The sequence below is a fragment of the Sus scrofa genome, chromosome 1, assembly GCF_000003025.6.
Source record: "Sus scrofa isolate TJ Tabasco breed Duroc chromosome 1, Sscrofa11.1, whole genome shotgun sequence".
NCBI classification, from domain to species: Eukaryota; Metazoa; Chordata; class Mammalia; order Artiodactyla; family Suidae; genus Sus; species Sus scrofa.
In genome coordinates, this window is record NC_010443.5 from 41,129,795 (window position 1) to 41,146,197 (window position 16,403).

Consider the following 16,403-nt stretch of genomic DNA (forward strand, 5'->3'; position numbering starts at 1 on the left):
GGTACATGAATTTATCTGCATGAAATGCCAGAATAGGCAAATTCATAGACAAAGGAATTTGTGGTTGCTATAAACTGGAAGTTGGGGGGATGATCTTCTGTTTTCTCCTAAACTTCTGTTGGGATTTGGGGTTCCTTATCTATGTTTTGCCCCTACCTCCCTTTTTTTTAAACTTTCTAGGAAATTTTCTCAGCTCACTTTATTGTCAAACCCCTTTATTGAAATGGAATTTATTTCTAGTTCTTTTTTTAAAGAACACATTCTTACTCTAGCATCCTATTCTTTTTTTTTAAGTCTATTTTTTATTTTATACAGCTTTTAAAGGTTATTTTACATTTACAGTTATTACAAAATAATAGGCTGTATGCTCCGTGTTGTACAGTACATCCTTGAGTCTATCTTATACCCAGTAGTTTGCACCTCCCATTCTCCCACCCTTATGTTGCCCCTTCCTCACTTCCCACTGGTAACCACTGGTTTGTTCACTTTATCTGTGCATCTGTATCTTTGTTATATTTATTAGTTTGTTGCATTTTTTAGATTCCACATATAAGTGATAGCATACAGTGTTTGTCCTTCTGACTTATTTTGACTTGGCAAAATGCCCCCCAAGTCTATCCACATTGCCAAAAATGGCAAACTTTAGTTTGTTTTTAATGGCTGAGTAATATATTCCATTGTGTGTGTGTGTGTGTATATATATATATATATATGCCACATCTTCTTTATCTGTTCTGTGTCAGTGGACATCTAGGTTGCTTCTATGTCTTGTCTGTTGCAAATGGTGCTGCAGTGAACATTAGGGTGCCTGTATCTTTTCAAATCATGGTTTTCTCTGGATAGATGCCCAGGAGTGGGATTGCTAGATCCTTTAGTTTTCTTGAGGAACCTCCATACTGTTTGCCGTAGTGGTTGCACCAGTTTACACTCCCACCAACAGTGTAGGAGGGTTTCCTTTTCTCCACACTGTCTCCAGCATTTATTGTTTGTAGCCTTTTTTTTGTGTGTGTGTGTCTTTTTGTCTTTTTGCCTTTTCTAGGGCTGCTCCCGCGACATATGGAGGTTCCCAGGCTAGGGGTCCAATTGGAGCTGTAGCCGCGGGCCTACACCAGAGCCACGGTAATGCGGGATCCGAGCCGCGTCTGCAACCTACACCACAGCTCACGGCAACGCCGGATCCCCAACCCACTGAGCAAGGCCAGGGATCGAACCTACAACCTCATGGTTCCTAGTCAGATTCGTTAACCACTGTGCCACGACAGGAACTCCTATAGCCTTTTTGATGATGGCCATTCTGGCTGGTATAAGGGGGGTACCTCATAGTAGTTGTGATATGCATTTCTCTAATAATTAGATGTCTCTAAATATTAGGAGTTTCTCTAATAATAAGATGTTGAACATCTTTTCATGGTTTTTTTTCCCACCTGTATGTCTTTGGAGAAATGTCTATTTAGATCTTCTGCCCATTTTAAAAATAGGGCTTTTTTTTTTTTTTTTTTTTTTTTGGTCTTTTGTCTTTTCAGGGCCGTATCTGCAGCACATGGAGGTTCCCAGGCTAGGTCGAATCAGAACTGTAGCTGCTGGCCTATGCCACAGCCATAGCAATGCCAGATCTAAGCTGCATCTGTGACCTGCACCACAGCTCACGGCAACACAGGATCCCTGACGCACTCAGCAAGGCCAGGGATCGAACCCATATCCTCCTGGATACTAGTTGGATTCGTTACCACTGAGCCATGGTGGGAACTCCCTGGGCTGTTTTTTAATGGTGAGTTATATGAGCTGTTTATTCATGTTGGATATTAACCCTTTATCAGTCTTATCATTTGCAAATATCTTCTCCCATTCAGTAGCTTGTTTTCATTTTGTCAGTGTTTCCTTTGTGGGGGGAAAAAAGCTTTAAAGTTTAATTAGATCCCATTTGTTTATTTTTGCTTTTATTTCCTTTACTTTGAGGGATGGATAAAAAAAAAAATATTGTGCAATTTCTATCCAAGAGTGTTCACTAATCCTTTTATTGTTTCATGAGTATAAGTTCTTTTTACCTCTGTGAAGGTAATAAAGCTTTTATTTCTCATTTTGTTTTTCTTTTCAAATAGACTTTTGAATCTTTTATCTTGTTAGAGATTTATTCAAATATATTAAAGTTAGTTAAAAAAAGCTGCTTGAACATCATGCAGAAAAGTGGGACCTGTCACTTGTAGCCTTCGGGGTAGAGGAACCTTGCCATGGTACTGTTTGGGGAATGCCTAATGTCAATATCTTTTAGTTTTATCTTTGTTCTGGTTGCATTTAATAGAGAATACTCTTAGAGCTAGCTGCCTGAAGGGAGTATAAGCCTAGTGGGAGAAGACCACTGAGTGGGAAAGGTGGTAGGTCTCAAGCTTTAGTATATAAAATTTAATTTAATCCTGTGGTACTTACTATCATTTTTAATCTCTATCTATGTTCCAAGGGGTGCAGAGGTGGCTACATGGAATGTGGAAAGGAATCTGGAGGTCAAACTTCTTAAACTGATTTTCAGGCATCTCTGTATTTTTAGTTCTACTTTTTACCCCAATTACAGAGATTTTTGGTGCCAGCACTTTGAGTTTTTTGAGAGGCTCTGTGAAATCATGTTGATTTCTGATTTCTACACTGTGTCTGATCATTTGGTTTTTCCAGGTCCTGAATTAAACTTTTCTTCCCTAGGTTCCAAAACTTTTTTACTATAGTACCCTTTTTTATTTTCTCTTTGCCTTGATGGCTATGAGAACCTTCTGAAATTTTGTTTACTTTTGCATTGTAATATTTCAGGAGGGAGTAGATGTGAATGTATGTGTTCAGTCTGATCTATTGAACCCGAAAGTCTTTTTTTTATCCATGTATAAAAATTCTTTTACAGTTGGGAAGACTAACCTTACTTTATCGTGAGCTCTAAGGTTTCTTTTTATTGTCTTTCACTTGGCTATTTAAGTATTTTTGTACTAGAAAGACAACATTTAATTTTATGTAGTCAGGGTTTTCCCAATTGTTATCCATATGATTTCTAGGTTTCTTTTTTCTTTTTAAGAGTCTCCCTTACATTGAAGTTAAACAGATAAGACAGAAAATGTTAGAACTTCTTTTGACTCCTCATTGTGCAGTGGTTAAGAGTTTTTGACTATGTTAGCAAAGCATATAATGTCTACTAATAAGAGGCTAGTTGATTAAATTATGTTTATACAAAGGAGTCCTTAGCTCCTTAGGACTCAGATGTCCAATAACAAGAGGCTAGTTGATTAAATGATGTTCAGACAAAGGAGTACTTAGCAGCTTTAAAAAGGAGATGAGGAATTTTTTATGTACTGCTGTAGAGTTATTAGGACATATTAAGTGAAAAAAAACCAAACAGAAGACTGTCTTTAGAATGCTAATTTTTGTATAATAGAGGGAATGTGAAATACTATTCTTTGTTTTGTTTTTACAAAAAGGAATGATGAAAGAATAAGCTGAAAAGTAATAAAAATAATAGTTTTCAAGGAAGGGAAAATATGTGGATAGATATATTTTATATTAAATATAAAAGTTAAGTGAAATTATAAAAAACTCAAATCAGAAGGAAATAAGTGAACTTAACTACCAAATTAGTGACATACCCATGCAAAGAAAAGAAGGACTTGAAGTGACTTAATTTGATCGAACATTTCTAGTGAGACATATTCTAAAGTCAAACTGCATTCAGTATATTGTGAAACTATATCTAAAGTAATTACCATCATGAGGAGCTAGGAATTCAACAAAATAGAAAATAAATAAAAGTATAAAGTTAAAAAATAAAAGTACAAAGTTAAAGAAATACTTACATTTATATTACAAATTTAATACCATTTAATTCTTTTTCTTAAATTACGTTTAGCATTACCACTATGGCCCTGGAAGTAATGATATCTCCTTAAGCAAAGAGCTGGCACCCAGATTGTGGTCTCTAAATAATGTTTTTCCCTTAAGAGACAGAGGTCTTTGAAGAAATAACTGTTTCTGGTGCGCACGGTGATTCTGGAACATTTTCCTATTCTAGGCAATATGGAGATCAACTAAGACTAATGCATAATGTCAAAAGAACCTCCTACTGGTTTAGGATGGGCAGTTTGAGAATCAAGAAAATAATGACTGCAGTGGACTGAAGTACATAAAGTATATTTAAAAATACATAGATTTAAAAGATACTAAACTTAAAAAAAGACCTTATCAGTTACTCATTGAGGTTGCAAGGGCACCAACCTATTATTTTGCAAATTGATAATAAATGTTCAAGTATTTTCTGGTATTTCCTGTATAAACTGTATCTTAATATAATTTACCAAAAAAAAAAGATTCTTAGAAAAAATTTAGCTAATTCAAAATAAGAAAAATCACTTTTTGGTAATTCTAGTGAAATATTAGATTTGGGAAATGATCATGAATTGAAGCTAAAACTGTAGGGTGAAAGACTGATGGGGGAAGATTTCCTGCTGTATAGTTTAGGTTGATGCTATCTGACCAATTGACTTAGCACCACTAAATAGGGAAAACCAGATATGTGCCTCACAATACAATGCAGTAATTAATAATGTTAGTAGCAATAATAACTTACTAAGAAAAAATGAGATTGAGCTTAATTAGATCCGGAGACTTAATTAGATTTATCACTTTATAGGAAACATAGGAAACTAGAGGAGCACATTAAATGATACTATGGTCATTTATTATGAAGCAATTTCTTCAATAAAGAATGGGTAAGAAAAGGACTTTGTTTCTTCAAATCCGTTGCATGGGGGGAGAAACAGGGGGCCTAAATAGTAATAACCTAGTGCCCTCTATGGAACATGTTTGAATTCTGATTTGAACAAACCTATTATAAAAGACAACCTTGAGACAATCAGAATTTTGATATGGGCCATCAGCTGATACTAAGAAAATGCAGGTTTGTTAGGTTGAGTGTTGGCATATAACATAGAAACTTTTATCAGAGTTGTACACTAGGTTAAATAACATGTATGGGATTTATCTATAATATTCCAGTGAGGAGGAGGTAAGGGAGTAGATGTAACATTTTTGTTGGTCGTGTTTTAATTGTTGAAGTTAAATGGTGGATACATGGAGAGTCAGTTCTTCAGTTCCATATCAGATGTATGCCTTTTCTTTTGTTTTGAAAGCCAGAAAATCTAATTAAAGCTGTTCTAGAGTCAGACAGCTTAGGTTTGAGTTCTGGATTCACCTCTTACTAGCTATGTGATCAAGTTACTTAACTTCTGTACGTCTTAACTGTATTTCTCTATAGAAACTGAAAAAATAATATAACTACTTCATAGGGTTATCATAAGGATTAAATGAGTTAATATATTTAAAATATGACAGTGCCTGGCATATTATAAACACTTAATGTATTCTTTCCTATCTACCATTACTATTAAAATGCCCCAGCGTTTGAGATAGGGGAACTAAGACTTGGAACACATTCCCTATTCCATTAACAAGTGCTAGGAACAAAGAACTCAGGATTCTGTTTTTACCGTAGAATTCAGTGAAATTACATGCAGCTTCGGACCCATGGCATCTGTAACCTTTTAAGTGTATAGGTTTATTGCTTTTCTTTCTATTTGAAAGGCTTTTCATTTTTGGGCATCTGCACATGGGTGGAAACAGGAATATTGTTGACATGTCAGAAAAGCTATAGGAAGACTAAAAGGAAGCCAAGGAAATGAAGGGTTTGTGTCAATGCTAGCCTTTTTAGTAGTGCTTTGTTAAGTAATGACTTAGAACCTTGGAATTGCTCTATGTATTATCTTTTAGTCCTACAGGTGCTCATATAATTGCCCAGTTTTTGAAGAAACTTCTTGATGAAGATATTTCTATTTTTTCTGGATCGGAAATGTTTCCTGTGGTTAAAGGAGCTTTTACTTCGGTGTGTCGTCAGATATATGGTACATGTGAAGGCTTGCAAGTATTAGTTCCTTATAGCTTGCATGAATCTATAGCAAAGGAATGGAAGAAGGTAAGTATTTTCAACCTTCCTTTTTTTGTTGCAAATCTTTATTTCAAATATGGGCACTATTGTAGTATCATACTGCAGTAAAAATATTTTACTGAAGCAAATATGACTTCTTTAGCACTGCAGTACTGCAGGGGACTTAACTCTTTCTTATTTGTTACAAGATGACTTCAGTACACTCTCCATAGGACGAAGCTCTGCAACCTAACTGGGCACTACAGAGTTGTTTTTTTTTTTCTGGTAGGAGAGGCTTTAGATAAATTGTCTCTGTATAGACTGACTCTATGTCTATGTAAATAAATAGAAAGATATTTCTGAGCAGTTTTTACAGATAGCTAGATTTTTGTTATGGACATTGAGGACCATAGTGTAGCAGTGGTCAAATGGAGTATATGTCTGTGGACTATCTTTTACCCCCCCATTTACATTCCTTTATTAATGGAATACTTGATATGATATTTAAGAATCAAAAGTTAAATTTTGCAGGCAATTTAATTTTAATTACATTAAGGGTCAAATAAAAAATGTAGCATGAGAGCTTATGAGTAACATTATCAGTAAAAAAAAAAAATGTAAATTTGTTATATTTTAGACAAGTTTGCTATCAGAAAGACTTCCTACTCCAATAGAGGGTTCTGATTCTGTTTCTTCAGTAAGCCAGGGATCCCAAAACATGTAAGTACAATTGACTTAAGCTCATCTTTTTCTACATTTGCTGAAATAATTAAAAAATGGGAAGGTAATAGAATAGTGTGACAAAAACATAGGAGGCTAAATGTATAAATATAGGATCAAGGAAAGGTGTAACTAGGAAGAACTTTAGCGATCATATATACTTGTACTATTTAAAAGAAAAAAATAGCAATATTTATAATACTTCAACCCATATTTACATGTTGGGTAAAGAAAGGTGACCTAAAACTTATATTGTTTCCAGGAAACTTGGAGTTACTAACATTGGAAAGCTAACTAGGAAATTCAGTAGGAGAATGTTTTCAAATGCCAATTAAATCCATTTACATTTAGATAATAACTTTTCAAAAAATGTGCATCTTAATTAGATTTTGGCATTGGAGAATTACTTAAATCAGTATTTATACTAATTTTTAATTTAGATGTTTCCATGTTTTTTTGCAGATACCAACAGGATGTGGATTTAGGTTAATGGAGAATATATTTTTAAATTAAGATCTGGTGGCATGTTTCTGGTGTATCTTCTTAGTTGAGTGTTGGCAGAATCTACAAAGATAATAGAACTTTAAGTGATATTTCAAAAATCAACATTAATTTTTAGGTTGGCACAATTTAACAAAAAGCACAAATCAAACAAAGCTATTTGCATTTCATTGATGGTATAATAGTTCAACAAGTAGTTATTCTTGTAAAAATCAGCTATAGTTTTTTTTTTCTGATTAGTTGTGAAACTTAAATGCCATTTTTTTACTTTGCGTGGGTGAGTAAAAATGTTGCTATTAATTTTTGAGATAATTTTTAGATGTTTTCATTGATCTACAACTTAATCATTTTTCATTTTCATTCATATGTTCATTTTCTACTCATTCAGCTATATATTGGACTAAGTGTTTTGCTGTGTTCTGAGGATAATTAAATACTTAGAGAACTTACTGTGTAGTGTGAAATACAAATAAGTAAATATGGTGTGGAAATACAGTATGCTGAATTTATGATGGGTTCGTACAGGGTCTATTGGGAGCTAACTTGGGGTAATCTTTTCCAGAAGTTGTCATTAAGTTAAAAATGAATACATGGATGTTAACGATCTTAAAAAGGGGGAAACATTATTTTGGGTTAAGAAATAGTATTGTCCAAGGGCTAGAAGTGAGAGGGAAGATGATTAACATTGAACACATTTTAACTGTCAGTAATATTTTTAGATTCTGATGTTAGTGTGAGGGAATAAGTTATGTCACTTCTTCCTCTTGTGTTGTGAGCCAATTAATAAATCAAGCAAATCAAAACATTGAATAACATAGGCTTCCTAAGATCAGGAAAATTAGACAGATTTACCCTTCTGTCACAGTCAGCAGTGGACAGCCTCAGAGGCAGAGCTTATTTACAAAGGTCAACTTTTAACTACATAGTGAACAGAGTAGACTGTACGCTTTCTGTAGGTAGCTGGATCACAAATAGGTGGTTGACAGGGAGAGAGGCATTGCCTAGCCAAGCATGCTTAGATCATCCTACAAATCTCATGAGTCCCTTCTTCAGTGGGGAAGAAGAGTGAGTGATTAGGTGGAGAGTGGCAAGCAGTGTTAAGCTGGGGGATTGTGCTCCCCATGTAAACTTGACGCCATAGGAAAAGGAGGTTCCTTCAACATCTGATATTACTGTCTTCGAAATAAAGATTTAATTGTTTTTGATAAAATAGAACTGTTTTCATTTTTGTTATCAAAATCAAATTACCTGATAGAGTTGAGTATCTTTTGTTGAAATTGAAAGGTTGGTATAAGATGGACATTATTTGTTTCTTTGTAATTTGATAAGACTTGAGTGTAAAATGGTTTGGGCCAGTTAACTAGCCTAGCCTGTTGCCAGCATGTAGCAAGTACTTGATAGCTTGATTGAATCAGTGAATGAATGAATAACACTTCTGCCACCAGACACTGATTTATAAATCATGACACTGATGGTAAGACTGAGATCTTATGCAGTCTTACTGAGAAAGGTAAAATAAAGAGTAAGTTGCTAAAAATCCTTATTTTTGAGCCTTTGACAGACTAATGTTAGGCATTTTGATCTTATTTTCTGATAGCATAAATTTCCTGTCTATCCTTGCATTTATTGATGCTTATAATACTATTGGGAAGATAGAATTTGCTGTGTAGTCATCATAGTTGATGTCTTTGAATCTAGACTTTGAAATGCAACCCCAAATGAAATTTCTACAAGGCAAGTTTGACATCAGTTATTGTAGTGACTACAAACTACTTAGGGGCCATCCTTTGGCTGATTAGAGAAAAGAAAGTAATCACAGAAAAAGCAAAGATGCCCACCCTGCTCCAACCAAGTACCAAGAGGCCTTTGGTAAAACTAGAGGCTTGATTAAGGGGAAATCTTTGATCTGAAAATAAACCTAAGATCCCAATGAAATGAACATCTAAAAGTTAATTACCCTGAGAGTGTAACCCTCTGTAAAATCTAGCCATTCAAAAAAAGGAGCTCTCTTAAGCTAATAGAGCCTTGTGATTGCTGCCTGTTGTCTTAGGGAGAGGGTTCTCCAAGGACAGGAGACAAATTCAGTGGCTTAGATTTTCCTTCCATTATGAAACACTGCTGTAACTATAATTTGAAGGCGGAATTAAATGCTAAGTTAATAGCAAAAAAGATAATTCTAAGAGTTAATATGCTTTAGTTTATGTGATACAGCCTGCAAGTTTTTTGCCTGTGTTTTTACTTGGGAAGAGTCAGGGTAGAGTTTTTTAAAATGCAGTTTCTTTAATGGCTGGCTGATGCTTTCATTCAAGTTTTTTAATGTTTGCTTGAGTGACTTTTGTCTATTTTCTAAAAAAAAAAAAAAAAAAATTTTTTTTTTTGTCTGAATTTTTTTTTTTGGTGTTAATTTGTTTGAAGTATTCTTGTAATGTTAAGATTCCTTAGCTGTAATTATTTCTCATTTTTGATTCTTAGTATTTTTTGCTCCCCTTCCCACAACCAATTTATTGCATTAGCTTATGCAAAGGCCAGATTTTGCTTTTGCTAACATTCTTAATTTTTCTCTATTCCTCTCCTCTCCCCTCTGACTTTAGTAATACATGAAAGTAAGTAAAAAGGGAATTGAAAATAGATATTAAAAGAAGCAATGTACATCGGCTATTCTAACTTTAATACATTTTGATATGCAGCAATTTCATTATTAAGCTTTTATAAATAATAAATTTCTATCTTGATTTTACTCTTTAAATCCATGAAATATTTGAAATATTTGGAATACATTGAAGTTTCCAACCTTTTTTTTTTCTATATGTTACTGTTGACTTCTAATTCATTTATGTTCTTTTCAAAAAACATGGATTACATGATAGGTATCCTTTTAGGTTGGTTGTGATTGTATAATGTAGTACGGGGTCAATTAAGACAAAATCTGTCTTTGCTCCAGAAGACTGTGTTTTTCAGTGGAACTAGGTAGAGATATTCTATTCAATATCTCCACTGATGTTTTTGTTGACTTGTCCATTTCTCTTTGTAATTCTGGGGTTTTGTTTTACATACTTATATTTTATGCTATTAGGAACATTAAAATTCACTCTTGATAACTTTTTCCTTTTATTGTATCGTATCTTCTTACTGCTTTGCCTTAAGTTTTATAGTGTCTGATATTAGTCTTGCTAAGACTACTTTGTTTTTATTTTATTTATTTATTTATTTACTTACTTACTTACTTACTTATTTTGTCTTTGCCTTTTCTAGGGCTGCTCCCATGGCATGTGGAGGTTCCCAGGCTAGGGGTCTAATTGGAGCTGTAGCCGCCAGCCTACCGCAGAGCCACAGCAACGCCAGATCCAAGCTGCGTCTGCGACCTACACAATGGCTCACAGTAACGCTGGATCCTTAACCCACTGAGCAAGGCCGGGGATCGAACTCAAAACCTCATGGTTCCTAGTCGAATTCGTTACCACTGAGCCACGACGGGAACTCCTACTTTGTTTTTATTAGTATTTGCTGAGTGCCTTAGTTAAGAATGTCTTTGTTTGCAGATAGCTCAGTAAGGTTTTTTTTTTTTTTTCCTCATCAAGCAAGAAGTCTGATGAAATACTATCCAGGCATTGACTTATTGGTGCTTTGAAATCCAGTCTCCTTTTTTCTTGTTCATCACTAATGTCTGCTTTTTGCCCTCAAGGTTGCACAATGGCTAACCTCTAGACCTCACAGATATTTTCGAAGAGGAAGAAAGTCATAGAACCAAATGGATTCCTTCATGATACTTTGTCTTTTATTCAGAAAGAAATCGTATTTCATTTTTTGTGAACATCTTACTGGATTTGCCATATGGCCACTTCTTGCTGGATGGGAGATGATGAAAAAGGAATTTAGATAGAGATTGGGTCAACCAGTCATTGTTACCCGTTAGCACGAAGTATTTTTATTTTTCGTCATTTTATTTCTACCACTCAGAGTAGTAAAATTTTAACTATTATCCAGTTTGACAGTCTTTATTTTTTACTAGATGAGTTAAAATTTTTTGCGTTTTTGCGGTACTGATATTTGGGGCTTATTTTTCTTATTTTGCATTTTCTTTTTTAATTCTATTTGCTTTTCTTTATTGCCTCAGAGCAGTAAATTTTATCCTATTTTTCCCTTGGTTTTGACTTTTTATGTTATATTTCTGACTTTATTAAGTGATCAGTCCTAAATGCATGTATTTAACTATATTATTTAGAAAAGTATAAGGTAATTGGGTATTTACATCATGTTTTGAAAAGCAATATGGTGTTTAGCATACTTTGACCAGTCATGTCTCTTTTAAAATACTCCGTAACTCCTTAGTCTTGTTACAGTTATTTAGAATTTGGTTTTATATTTTTAATCACCTGATTTATTTCTTCACATAGATTTTAAATTTTTTGATTTTTTAATTTTTTGCCTTTTGTTGAAACTTGTAGGCCGTTATTTCTCATAGTCTCACTTTTTCCCCCTAATAAAGTATTTTTAAGTTTCTGGGTAAAATTACCTTTAATTGTTCTTAAGAGTTTGAGGGTATACTCTCCTTTTCTTTCTATATGTGGTATTCTCTCTCCAACCCACATATGCCCCTGACCTTTGCATGACTTGCAAGGGCTCACATTCTTTCTCTCCCTTAAATGGTAGTTTATATGGGTATAAAAGTTTTGCTAGTCATTTCTTGTTAGTATTTGAAGCTTTACTCCATTGTCTTCTAGAATAAGTTAGTAACTGTAAACCTGTTAGTATAATCACCTTTATTTTATAGGTCATATCTTTTCTCTCTCATAGCTTTTAATTTCTTTTTTTTGAATGTTTGTTGTTTCTGTGTAATTTAAATTTGTGCTGCTTGGTACTTTGAATGTTCTGTTGATCTCAATAGACTGAACTGGTATCATTCTTCAAATCTAGAAAATTTTATTATTTCTCAAAATTACTTTTCTTCTCTTGGCGCTTTTATTAGATGTATTTGAAAACTTTCAGTATGTTCTATCTCATCCCTTTTCTCAAACATTTATTTCTTATCTAGCTACCATTCAATTCAGTAATTCTTGGCGACCTTGTGTTTTCCCACGGGGCCTAGAGTTTTCCATTTGCTTAAGAGACATTTTTGTTTTTTTCTTCCAAGACATCCAATAGTTGTATTTTAGAAAAAAATCTACCTGTTATTTCATTTCTGCTTTTTGCTTCAGGTTTAATGAAAGATTAAAAAATTTCCCTTGAGTATCATGAATAAAATTTGTCATTATTTCTGAATTTTTTCAGCTGGAATGGATTCATTCAATAAATGTTGATTCTGTTGGCTCTTGCTTGAGTTTTCTTTTTTTTTTTGGCTTTTTTTGGCTTTTTTTAGGGGCACACCTGTGGCATATGGAGGTTCCTGGGCTAGGTGTCCAATCAGAGTTGTAGCTGCTGGCCTACGCCAGAGCCACAGCAATGCCAGAGCCAAGCCACATTTGCGACCTACACCACAGCTCACAGAGATGCTGGATCCTTAACTGACTGAGAGAGGCCAGGGATCAAACCCTTGTCCTCATGGATGCTAGTCAGATTTGTTAACTGCTGAGCCACGACAAAACTTCAGCTTTAGTTGTCTTGTGAAGTTTGGTTGCAAGTCTATTCTACATTGAGTCTTTTTTTCCCAATCCCTCCTTTCCTTCTTATTCCCTCCCTTGTTTTTCCCAGTTTCTATTTCTTTGTTCTTTCTTTCCTGTCTAGCAATTCTGGGTTTTTTTTCAAACCAGCATGTTTTAAATAAACACTGTATTGGTATTTTGAGTCTCTTATTGGTGATGAGAGCACTGCATAAACAATTAGAAAGTTAGAATATGAATACATTTTCTGCTTATCTCTAGAAATGAGGCTTTCTCTGTACCCTCCTGTCTCCCTAGGCTTATGGCTTATTAAAAGCCCCAATTTTAGGCATATTTTTACATATTATATATTTATGTTTATACATATTCTTTAAATATATAAATTAGTTATTTTAATATTAAACATTTACAATGTATTTTTAGTAGTCTAACCTAGTAATGAATCTTAAGCAGTGAGCCTACCACTAATCTTACATCCCATATGTAACTCTGAGTTCTTTATATCCTATTGGAGCCAAATTTGGTTTCCATTGCCTGCTTTTGCCTCAAAACTAGTAATGCTTCTTTGTGCTTCTCTTCTTTTCCAAGGGATATTTATTTTGTGTTTAAACATGGTTTTATCTTTGGCCTTTGCTGTGCAATTAGCACAAGTGCATATTTGTCAACATGTACTGATGGTTCCTTTTTTGATGAGAAACGTTCTGGATTTCAGATCTTTTACCAGTTTTAAAATTTATTTCTAAAACTTCCTTGAACAAAAAAGGCACACTTTTCCATACTCAATTTCACTGTACATATAAACATTTGATTTTTTCCTATTTTAATATCTAGTTTTTCTTCCGGGCAAGTACAATTTTCCAGTAGTAGGGCAGGTAGAAAATTTTCTCTTCTGATGTTTCAGATGAGAAGTGCTCATATCCCCTCCTGTGTTTGCAAATTTCTAGCTCTGACTCTTCTATTAGCTGGGTGTCTGGAATTTTTCAATTATTTTTTTCCTTTTTTTTCTGAAGAATGTTTAGTAGTCTTTTTTTTTTGGTCTTTTGTCTTTTCAGGGCCACATCCATTGTATATGGAGGTTCTCAGGCTAGGGGTCTAATTGGAGCTATGGCTTCCGGCCTATGCCATAGCCACAGCAATGCCGAATCTGAGCCACATCTGCGACTACACCATGGTTCACGGCAACACCAGATCCTTAACCCACTGAGCAAGGCCAGAGATTGAACCCGCAACCTCATGGTTCCTAGTTGGATTTGTTTCCTCTGAGCCAGAATGGGAACTCCTGTTTAGTAGTCTTTTAGAAATATTCTGAGAAAAAATTTCATTCTCCAAAAGTAAAACAAAAACTCATAAAGGCAAATTGTTTGATATGCTTTAGTAAGTCAGAAGACCAGATACTCTATAATGAAAAGGAAAGAGAGTTGGGGCTTGGAGATTCCAGACATGCCAGAATTACAGTAGGAAAACTGAATGAAATTAAGACATGGTAGTGAGAATCTTAGTATAATGAAAATGCTGACTCGTGCTGTTAATATTTGATTCATTTAGTGAAGGAAGATGACTGGATATAAGACGTAAGAATAAAAAGCTCACTGTCAAGGAAACCATGCTGTTGTTTACCTTATTTCAATGTATATTCTATAAATTTAATTAGTAGTAGTAAAAAGTTGAGACTTTTTTTGCCTATAATAAAGATATTCATGTCTGTCTTTTTACCCATTTCAGTGTGGCTTGGGAAGAGAATTTGTTAGATGATTTACTAAATTTTGCTGCCACTCCGAAAGGACTATTGCTACTTCAAAGAACAGGTGCCATCAATGAATGTGTGACATTTATGTTCAACCGATATGCAAAAAAATTACAGGTACGAATTACATTTTGCCACAGGCAAAAGGAACTTTTGTTTCCTAAAAGCCATTATAACATCATTCTGTTTTCTTTGTAGGAAGAGATTATTAAACCTCAATTAAGAAGCCCTATAGCATTGCAATATTTAACTTAATATTTTTTCGGGAAAGTATTAGAGTGGATATTGGTACCTAATGACTATGTGTACAGAGTGAAACTACTGCGTGAAATTGAAAAATTTAGTTAATCATCCAGATGTTTTATAAATATATTTAACATATAACTAAAACTAAGTGGAATTCCCAGAGAAGAAACCTATTGGGTCTAAATGTGTGTGTCACTGAGAGTTTAGGTCTGTCATTTTAAAAGAAATATTTGTAGAGGGATTTTATTATTGCTACTACTGTTAAATAAAATTTGTAGTAAATTTTTAACCCTTTTTCAGGCAGAGGTCATTGAGGTATATTCCTCTTTTTGCTATTAGAGTAAATCTATATTCCTAGACCTCTGGGCTTCTTAAAATTATTATGTATGCATGCTTTCAAAAGTGTTTCCTTTGTCTCTGGCAGCTATTGTTTCTTGATATTTAGACTTCTCATTGTATTTTCATATGGCAGAAAGGACTAGGGAGCTCTTGGGATCTTTTTTCATAAAAGCAGTAGTCCCATCCATGAGCACTCCCCACCTTCACAACCTACTCACTTCCTAAAGGTTGTACTTCCTACCATCTGCTTTGGAGCTTAGGATTTCAACATAGAAATTTTGGTGGGACACAAACATTTAAATTATAGCAAATATGGAAGTTTTTTCAGGCATTTTAAATTTATACAAATTGTGTTTTGATCTGCTAGTGAGTTTGAATCTCTCCTTGTGTACTAGTTAACCTTTTAGGTTTCCATCTTTTTTCGTATTTGAAAATATTCAAGCAACTCAAAGACATTTTCTTCATCCAAATGCTTGAGACCATACAATCAGAGCTTTTAACTATTATGATAATACACCTAGGACTAGATGTCATTTTTTTTATATTCATAAGTTTTAAAACAATCTAGTCTTCCTTTGTTCTATACTGTTAATTATAATAGAAGACGTTGTTCCCTGGATCTCCGTAACTTGCAACCATATAATTTAGTACAATACTTTAATGTTACTTTATACCAAAGCATTTTTTGAAAATTTAGCTTCTAAGTTATCTTGTAAGAAAGCAGCTAGGCTTTCCTGAATTTCACTGAATAGAAAGTGGAGATCCAGGCTGACTATAAATAATCTGTTTATATTCACGCATCCAATTACTGATAACAGTAATGCTAGAACTCAGATTAGTCTTTTAACAGTGTCCATAAAATCTAAGTCTTGTTTAGTGAAGTATTTGTAACTTTTCTTGGAAGTTGATTCTTCCTCTTCCTTTTCAGTGTTTAGTGTCGGTCTGGGAGGTCCTTACAGCTACTAATACCTGAATCAACAGGGTCAATGGGTATGATTGATGAATAAGATGTTTTTTTCATTGTCATTAAAGAAGGCAAGTGGGAAAACGATAGACATTTATCTTGCTGTACTTCTCTGTCATCTAACTGTAGAAATAATGGATGGTAAATTAAGGAAAATGGGAAATAAGAGTAATGAAAATGAAAAAAATTAAGTTTATTTCTTGAATTTTTTTTTTTTTTTTTTGCTGTTCATTTCTCTTGAAATGAAAAAATTGAAGAAATAAACTTAGTTTTTTCCCGCGGTCTTGTAGTTCTTGTTTTTTTCCTTAAAACAGAATGTAAAAGTTTATGTTTTTAAAATTTGAT

General features: G+C 34.0%; 1 protein-coding gene across 7 annotated transcripts in view; it reads left to right on the forward strand.

The window, feature by feature from the left end:
* Window positions 1–16,403, forward strand: part of TBC1D32 (TBC1 domain family member 32) — a 207,635-nt gene that overhangs the window by 72,013 nt on the left and 119,219 nt on the right. For all 7 annotated transcript variants that reach the window (XR_002343100.1, XM_013988502.2, XM_001926894.5 and 4 more), the window contains 3 exons: window positions 5,794–5,995; window positions 6,585–6,667; window positions 14,488–14,626. Coding sequence is in view for 6 of the 7 variants with exons in the window: in XM_013988502.2 (XP_013843956.2) it covers window positions 5,794–5,995; window positions 6,585–6,667; window positions 14,488–14,626 (424 nt within the window). In the remaining variant the exon portion in view is untranslated. The remainder of the gene's footprint in view (window positions 1–5,793; window positions 5,996–6,584; window positions 6,668–14,487; window positions 14,627–16,403) is intronic.